Source organism: Meriones unguiculatus, chromosome 7 (genome assembly GCF_030254825.1).
Source record: "Meriones unguiculatus strain TT.TT164.6M chromosome 7, Bangor_MerUng_6.1, whole genome shotgun sequence".
NCBI lineage: Eukaryota > Metazoa > Chordata > Mammalia > Rodentia > Muridae > Meriones > Meriones unguiculatus.
Window position 1 is genome coordinate 26624167 of NC_083355.1, and position 9117 is coordinate 26633283.

The window sequence follows — 9117 nt, forward strand, 5'->3', positions numbered from 1 at the left end:
TTCCGATCCTGCCCCTACTCCTGAAGGCTGGGACTGGAGGCATGCATGTACCACTTACGAGATGCTGACGATCAAACCCAAGGCTTTCTGCTTGCTAGGCAAACACTCTAACAAGCTACACCCCAGCTCCGGCAAACCCATCTGATGAAACAGCCGGGCCCCTGCCTTCCATTAAATCCTTTGTGACTCAGTGATTCGTCTCGTCCTTCTTCGTGAGCATGTATTACCTAACTCCAGCAAAGGCTAAAACAGACACCACAGGACAGGCATTTTTAATTTTAAAGAATTTTAATACAAACTTAATATAAACTATTTCAGTCCCTCTTAACATGTAAGACACTGACTCAAAATACTTTTATACCGTTTTTTCAAGTATTGCACAATATAGGTACAAAATTAATATTTACGATTACATTTTCTTCCATAATATATAGCAAAAATCTTTAAACCTTTAACAGAAAATACATTTTTTGAAAAAGCAAATATTCGTACATTTTAATTCCACCACTAAAGGAATATCCTGTACACAATTTTCAGAATAGTTGATGTCTTTAAGATGGATATTTTACAATTTCAGTAAAAAAAATACAACATGAAGCTGCTGTCACAGATCACTGTAGTAAAAAGATAGAAATGCAATACCGTGTCGTAGAAACAATATATATATCCTCTGATATTTTACAAACTTTGTACTAAATTAAATTATACAATTAGAAAAGACCAATAAACCCACTTATTAGTGCCAATTTTTTATATATAAAAAAAAAATCAGCCATGTCCTTGCTATATCTTAAATACTGTAAGAGGCCATATCTGAGAGTATACTTTAAAATATACAGTCAGTATAAAATAACTTTGTGCTTGGTTGGCAAATGAAAAATGATGCATGTTTTATTTTGTAACCAAGCTTGAATGTATTCTTACTATAATCTTTAAAAAAAAAAAAAAAAGTCTCAAGGAGGCAAAAAAAAAAAAGAAAAAAAAAATTTTCCCCCTTGGGCAGATGCATTTTAACTTGTACGATACACGTTCTCTCTTTTCTTTTGTTTTTTAGTTAGCCATAACAGGCTGGAATTGCTGGTTAGAATACTGCATGTTATTTAAGCTAAAATTCAAGCCATCTACGAAAGACTTCTCGTTGAGGCCTCCATAGGCCGCAAACACATCAAAGGCATTACTGTACTGGAGGGGACTGAGGTTAAGGGGGCTGTCACCTGGGAACATTCCACTGGTACTACTACCTTGACCCTGCATATTAGGAAAAATAAATTCCTTGGCATTGGGAGAGAGAGCAGAGGTTTGCTGCTGCTGTGGAGGAGGTGGAGGCGGCGGCTGGGCTGGCTGCTGCTGCTGCTGTGGCTGCTGCTGGCTGCCCAGGCCCAGCCCATATAGAGAGTGCATTGAGGAAGAGATGGCTTTCTGCTTCAGGAGGTCGTTCACATTCAGGCCGAGGTTGATCGGAGAAGTACGCGCTACCTTGCTGCTACGGCCACTATTCTTCATTTTGGTAGAGCCGAACTTGGTGGCAGCAAAAGTGGCAGTGGTAAAGGTTAAAGGCTGAGTGGACCGGGGCATGAAGGTAGGGCTGACAGCAGCAGAGTGACCGAAGGGAGGTGATGGAGAGCTGGACACTGAGGAGGCTGGGTCACTTATGGGCATGAAAACCTGGGCCTCTGGGTTAAAGCTGTTTTTGATCTCCTTATCCAGCTCACACCCATTTTCATTATTGTCATCCACGTAGAGCACCTTCACTGGTCCCTTTTCACCAATTTGGTAGGAAACCTCAAATGGGTCGATCCAAACGCTAAGATCCTGCGGCAGATTGCCACGAACATCATCAATGTCCAAACCACTCTCTTTGGATGCTTGTTCAATCACTGGGTCCACTTTCTCCCCTACGTGTATACATCTAAACCCTGATCCTTTGTATGGCTTTTCAGGATACCAGTGCCCTTCATATTTCTTCTTAAGAAGTCTTTCAAGCTCTTCACCAAAAATGTTGACACGTCTCCTGGGAAGCTTATTGTACAAGTAGGAAATAATAAAATTTAGTGCTACTTGGATTTCAAGCTGCATAGCTGCGATACCACAAAAGTTAGGTTTGCTTCAACTCCTCCACCAGAAAAATAAAATTTTTAAAAAATCAGTTTGTGGCAGAGAAACAAATTCTCATTCAAAGTGCTGGTATTAGTAGATTATCCTTCAACCTTTCGTGGTCTTGTTCCTTTAAGAAAACAAAACAAAAGCAAAACACGTCCAAATATGATCAAATGTAGTGGCTCCAAAGCCTTTTACCCAAAGCAATTTCACTTTTGAAAATGTCTACTAGGCTAGAAAGACTGGAAAAAACCACTACAAAATAAAGGAACACACAATAAAAAAAATCATTTGCCAAAGTTCAAAACAGATTTACAGTTAAAACAACATTTTGAGCCGTTCCACAACACTTCAGAGCAGAACAGAAGCACCTCCAAGAACACAGACCCTTTCTTCCTCCGCGTGTGAGTGTTTACTAGCTGTGTACTGCACACGCACTCACCCACCCACACGCTCCACCTCTACAAGTTGGTCATTAGTTTTCTTGCTAGTCACCGTTTCAGAAGCGAATCCCTACTTCATTCTGGAAACATCACATTTAAATCGGCTCCATGTTAAATAATTAGAAATGTTATAAATTAGAAAAACTATTTTTAGTTTTCAAAGTATGTGGTGCTAAAATTAAAGGCACTAAATGAACTGCCACCTTGGTAAATGACAGAACCCAAATTATCCCTTATAGTTTTAACCATGCCAAGGGCACTCACATAACTGCTTTTCTCTTTTTATTGTGTACTGTCCGCCCATTATGAAATTCCTCTAAGCTGCAAGTGTAAGAAAAACAAGCAGCTTAAAACTCGTATTGGTTACTCTGTTTAAGGGGCACGGCTTCTCAGTTTTATTCTAATTTTTAAAAACCACCTCCTTCCCTCTCTGGATAAACCAACAGCCCCTGGAGAGACTGGAGCGATAAGGTCGACCTTTAAACGTTTGCTGGATCAGCACTGGGTGGGGATAAGAAAAGATCAAGGGCAAACAGAGGTATTTCCAAGGAAGAGCTATTTGTACACGGAGGTTGAGCGAAGAGGACATTTAAAACAATCAAACTGGTGTTAATCCGTCTGTTCCATTCTCCATATTCTTGGTGACAAAGGGCAAATAATCTTTCTTGTCCCCAAACTATACTTTCCAAGCCGAAAGCCAAGTGCCGGCAGAGAAAGCAGATTCAGCTGGATTGCTTAAAGGTGCAGCCGAGCCCAGGCAGGCTGGGTGGAAGGTAGTTTTTAAAGCAACGCCTTAAGACAGGACTGTGAAGAATTACATAAACAGCCAGTTGGGTCTCATTAGATTTCTGCTCACAGCGCCGGGAGCCCGAGCGCTACGGCAGCAGCAACAACCGGAGGAGGTGGAGGAGGTGGAGGAGGAGCAGGAGGAAGAAGGCTACGAGCCTTGCTCGGGGAGGAGGAGCTCGGCCCCGGGAAACGGAGAGCAGGCTCTCCGGACGCCCCGGGGACGCGGCCCCGGGCACCGGCAGGTCGCGGCGCGGGCCGACCTGCCCTCCCCTCCCCCGCCGTAACCTGACCCTGCCGCCGCTCCCCGCCCCCCCCCCCACTCCGCTCCCCGCTCGAGGCTCCTGGGACCGAGCCAGCATCCCGGAGCACCGGTCCGGGCCCGATCCCCGTACCCCCGCGCCCCCTGCCCGGGCGCCGCTCCCTCCACCGGGGCTGCTCCCACCTCCCGGCCGCCGGGCCTCGCTCGGGGCCGGGGATCCCCCCCCCGGAGTCACTCCGTTCCCTCCGGCCCCCGAGGCCGCCCCTCGGCGCCCGGGCTCGCCGGACGCTGCAGACCCTCCCCCTCGGGCCCCGGCCGCCCCGGCCGCCCCGCCATACTTACAGGGCTGCTCCCGGGCTGCGGCCGCCGCCGAGACGGGGAGAAGGGGCGGCGGGCGGGGGCGCGGGTGGGTCGGGAGCGGCGAGGTGGTGGCCAGGTGCAAGACGTCGCCACCGCCGGACGCGCGACGGACGCCTTCGGGCGGGCCCCGGGAGCTCGCCGCTCTGGCTTTCGGGGTGGCGGGGACGGCAGGCTTAGACGAGCGCGCTCGCTTCTCTACACAGCCCGGCGGCCCGGCCCTGCGTCCCCCCCACGAACAGCGCCCTCTGCGCGCCGGGCCAGAGCTTCGCTCCTTCTGCCGCGGCGCGCGCCCCGCCTCTCGTTTTATAGCCTCCTCCCCGCCCCCCCCCACCCCACGGCCTCCACGGGGGTGCGCACCGCTCGCGTCACAGTCCCGCCCTCCCCACCCCGCACCCCCCCGGGGGGCCCCCTCGCCGGCTCCGCCCCTGCCCTGCCCCCCGACGCCATTGGCCAAGTCCCGCCTGCCCACGTCCGGACGGCCGGCGAGGGACGGCCACGCCCCGCCGGGCGCCGCCGCGGCCAATGAGCTCACGGTCTCGGGGAGGGAGGGGGCGGGGCCAAGGGAGACCTCGGCGCGGGATTGGAGGAGGGCAGGAGGGGCGGGGCGGCCGGCGCTCGGGGGAGGGGAGCGGAGCAGGTGGCGACGCGGCGGGGGCCCGGCCGCGAGGGGGAGGCCGGCCGGGGCTGGGGGAGGGAGCGCGGCCGCGGCCAGCCCCGCCGGCGGGCGAGCCGTGCTGTGGGTCTCCGGCCCGCCCCCGGGTGACCCGGACTCGTGCGCCCGATCCGTGGAGCCCTGCATCCCCGCCGGCCCTAGGCCAACCGCCACCCCGAGGGGAGTGACGACGGCAGAACCTGGGGGCGGGGAAGGGAGGCCGCCTCGCCGCACCTCCCGCCCCGGTGACAGTTTAACCGCCTCCGCGGCGTCCCCCCTCGGCCGGACCCCTCTGGGTCACCTGAGCAGCGGCCGGGCCTTGGGGGGGTGGGGGCTGCTCGAGGCCGGGAGAGAAAAGCGTCTTCCACAGACGGCCCGGCCGGCCTGGACGTGGGCGCCCACGCGTGCATCCTGAGGCCTTCCCACGCAGGCGCGCCGAACGGACGCGGGGCCTTGCGGAGGGGCCTTGCGGGGGTTTCTGGACTGTGCGCGGGGGGTCTGTGGGGAGTTGGCGGGGGGACGCGAGGGACCCTGGGGGCGCGGAGAGGCGCCGCCGCCGCGACGGGCCGCCGAGAGACCCGAGTTACAGCGGGAGTGGACGGGGGGCGGGGCCGGGCGGGGGGGCGTGCCCGTCGGCTAAAAATATTACCCACAGGTAGCAACGAGGCCTGATTGGTCGCGCCGGGCCCTGGCGGCCTCGCGATTGGCTGTCTGGTCTCCAGGAGACGGACGTCAAACTAGGCCGGGGGTAAAGGCGAGAGAAAGTGGGGGGGGGCGGCCGGAGGGGGGGGAGAAAGCGAAGCGGTGAATGAGACGCCCAGGACCTGTCCTTCCCCTTCCCCTGTCCTGGGCACGCTTCCTGGAAAAAAAACCGGTCCCGGCGCTGCCTTGCCCTTTAACACGGCTAAGCCTCCTTCGGTGGACACCATCTCCGTAACCACCCGGGGCCCGAACCCTCGTCCGCGCGGCCCGCCCGGGGAGATTGTTGGTCTCATGGATGCAAAAGTCTGGACGTGGCCTTTTCCCCCTCCCTCCCCTCCTCCAGCGAGGCCCTGCTTGCGTGGGTTTCCACCTCCTCTCTCAGAAGGAGCAGCTCTGGGGACGTCTCTGAGGTCTCCACAGCGAGTGGAGACGGGAGGGTTGGCGGGATGGGCCGAGGGGTGGGGTGGGGACCGGTCAGGTGACCCATTTCTGGTGGATTGCACAGGTTCCTGAGGCCTGGGCAGCGTTTTCCTGAGAGCGTGGGCATTTCACTCAGAAACACTTGAAACTGTCTTATGTTTAGCGTTCGGGCCTTTTAGTTGCAGAGCGGGGTCGGACTGAGAGAGCACGGCTTTTAAAACTAAAGCGGCCGGCAGCAGGATCTCTTTAAAATAATATTTTTCCCGTTGTTTTTCTCAGTTGTGTGTTTCTGCTTTTCTAGGGTGAAAGCTAATCTAATCTGTCACAGAAATAAGGCGTTTTAAATTCTGTAGTTAGTTGGGCACAGAAATTGCAAGAATCTAGGTAAGATATTTTGGGAATGACTTACCAAGAGAAACACATTATTTTTTCATGTGCCCTAGAAGCACAATTTATTACCATTAGATAAATAGTGTTACTGTTCCAAACGCTCAGAATTACAGACACATGTGCTGGGCCATGTGTCTTGAGTTGTAATTTGGAAAATATATCACTATAATTAGGGAGCGTATTAGGCTTGGCTGAGATTATAATGTCTAACTAAAAATAGATGAATCATGATTTTGTTAAACTTCTCGACACTTTTCAAGAATTGCTCAGAGGAAATGAACCTCTCTCTCTCTCTCTCTCTCTCTCTCTCTCTCTCTCTCGTTTTCTCTCTCCCACCTTTCCTCCCCCCTCCTGAATTTCTCCAATCTATAATTCCAGGTATAAAGTACTAAAGCACTTATCTACTAGAGACTGCTTAAATATCAGTAACAGCAGTTTAAAAATGTATGAGTTAGTTGGGCATGGTGACCCCACACCTGTAAATTCTAGCACTCAGCTTGAGACAGGAGGATCACAAGTTCAAAGCCAGCCTGGGCTATCAGGCAAGTTCCTGACCAGCCTGAGCTGCCACATCTCAAAGAAAAAGAAAAGAAAATCAGACAAAATTGTTATGGGTTAATTCCAGAAGTCTCAAGGGTAGGGAATCTGAGAGGTCACTATAGTACTTACACTGTCACACCGAATTTAAAATATATTTTATTCAAGTCTTGCACCTTAAAGGCTTCCTTATAGGTAATTACCATTTAACATTTACTTTAGAATTCTACACCAGAGTACACTGCTAAATTATCACTCACATTTATATATATTTGTAGAGATTAAAAAAAAATTGGTCTCAGGCTCCAGGTAATGTTGCAATCAAGAAAGTCTTCTCAGGACCTGATGACTCAGACAGATAATGACAGGAGGATGAGGCAGGAAGATCGGAGTTCAAGGCTTGTCTGGGTTTCAAAGTGAGTTAAAGGTCAGCCTGGGCACCAGTAAGACCATGTCTCAAGAAGTAAAAACAAGAGCTGGGGCTTTAACTCAGTGGTACAAACCTGTAGCCTCAGCTTGAGAGGCTGAGGCAGGAGGACAGCAAGTGTGAAGCCAGCCTGGGGTACTCCATAAGACCCTGTCTCTACAATCCTTTTTGGCTGTGAGCCTAGCTTTTAGTGGCTGAGCCATCTCTCCAGCCCCCTATCTCTACAATAAATAAAAGAAAGATAATCGCATACCTTGTGACCGCCATAACAGTCCATTTTCCCTTTGCCTAGCATGTGCCAAAACCTACCAGATTCGATCTCTAGTGTCCCAAAGTCAAGAAAGAAAAGACAGTGCTCATTAGAAACTACAACCCTCCCTTTCACATCCTCACATCTTTAAGGAATCCTGGAAAGTGCACCTTATGATAATGAGAACACTTGTTCGGTAAATATCCAATATCACTGTGTCCTGAACTGTACACACACACACACACACACACACACCACATCACTCATCCTCATTTCTGAGAGGAAACCATCCTAATTTTTCTCTTATTCTGCTTTCCTATAAACAGAAACAAGGTTAGTAGAGAACAGCCATGATCCACGACCCAGAGCATTTACTCAGGGCCATTGAGAACTGACCTTTATTAGAAAATAAGGCAACACACAAATACGTTAGTGTTACTCGTTTCTCCTCAAATAGTTGTGCAACACAAACCGTAGATAAACATTTTTAAATTAATGAAAAATACATGCTGGGTGTGGTGGTGCATGTCTCTAACCCTATGGGAAACTGAGACAGAAGAATTTTGAGTCCTGATTCAGTCTTGGTGAGATCCTGCCACAGACAAAGGGTATCTGCTAGCAGCCAGGTGTGGTGGCTAGTGCCTATAATCCCAGTTCCTGGGAGGTAGAGGCAGGAGTTTGAGGTTATCCTAAATTACACAGTGGGTTAGAGGCCAGCCTGGGCTTCATGGAACTTTTATCTCAAAACAAACAAAACAACCCCTTTTCTATTTATGCTGGGCCAGGTGGCAGTTCTGAGAGGCTGGGCATGAAGCTCTGCAGCTGTCGGGCAGCTTGTGGTACATACTGAGGACCTATCGCAACAAACCCAAACTACAAAGTAACCATGGAGTTATTACCAGCAAAACTAGTTCTTTCCTAATCGTTTCTCAAAGGATGGCAATGCTGTAGTGTCTGAGGAAACTTCCGTGTGGCTTCCTGTAGCTGGTACCAGAGTTTTGGGAGAGGACCATGCTTTCTCCAGACTCACTCAGATAAATGTCACTAAAAGATCACTATGTAACTCTGAACAAACAAACCAACATATTTACCTTTGGGATAAGCAATTCCACCGAGGGAACTTAGGCCAAGAGGAGAATGTCTCCATCTAACCTGCCCCTTCCTTATTATCCTGATGAGCAAAAGTCTAAAACAATCCTTGAAGTGACTTCCCATTAGCCAAGAGTGAGAATTTTGGTTTTGGCAAGAGAGTATAGTGAAGATTCTAGGAGCAGTATTGTGTGGAAGGCATTCTGAGTACAAAGAGCATTTATTTGAAATTCTCCAAGAGTGAATGTTATTAAAGTACTTTAAATACACTTTAAAGCATGGGTTGCATATGTTATTATGTAGCCTGGCTTACTAAAATTATACACAACCAATTGTGGCAGACACTGGTGCAAGCTCAGTGGGTTCCCACAGGCCCTCCCCACCCCTCCGCCTAGTCTTCCTGACTGAGGAGGATATACAGCAGCTAAGCGTGTTCTCGCGCAGGCCTCACTGTAGTAGGGACACGCACTGAGACCCTGTTTCAGTGTCATGCAGAAGTCAGCTGGGATGGATTTGGAGGAAGCCTTTCCTTTCAAAGGGGTTTGCTCCACTCACTATTACCACATAACAAGCCGTCCCCAAACCCCATCTGTCATGGTAGAAAGCACCCATTGTGTTGGGCCTATGGAGCTTGCCGGTCAGGAATTCAGAGCGGCACGTGGACTTTCGTGCCTCGTCTCTGCTCCGCAGTGACTAGAACTC

General features: G+C 50.6%; 1 protein-coding gene across 1 annotated transcript; it reads right to left on the minus strand.

Moving 5' to 3' along the window:
* Positions 1 to 269: 269 nt before the first annotated feature.
* Positions 270 to 4221, minus strand: Tob1 (transducer of ERBB2, 1). Its single transcript, XM_021643131.2, has 2 exons — positions 3931 to 4221; positions 270 to 2224 (listed from the first exon to the last, which is right to left on the minus strand). The coding sequence occupies exon 2, from the start codon at positions 2074 to 2076 to the stop codon at positions 1051 to 1053; it is 1026 nt and encodes a 341-aa protein (XP_021498806.1). The 5' UTR covers positions 2077 to 2224; positions 3931 to 4221; the 3' UTR covers positions 270 to 1050.
* Positions 4222 to 9117: the final 4896 nt, after the last annotated feature.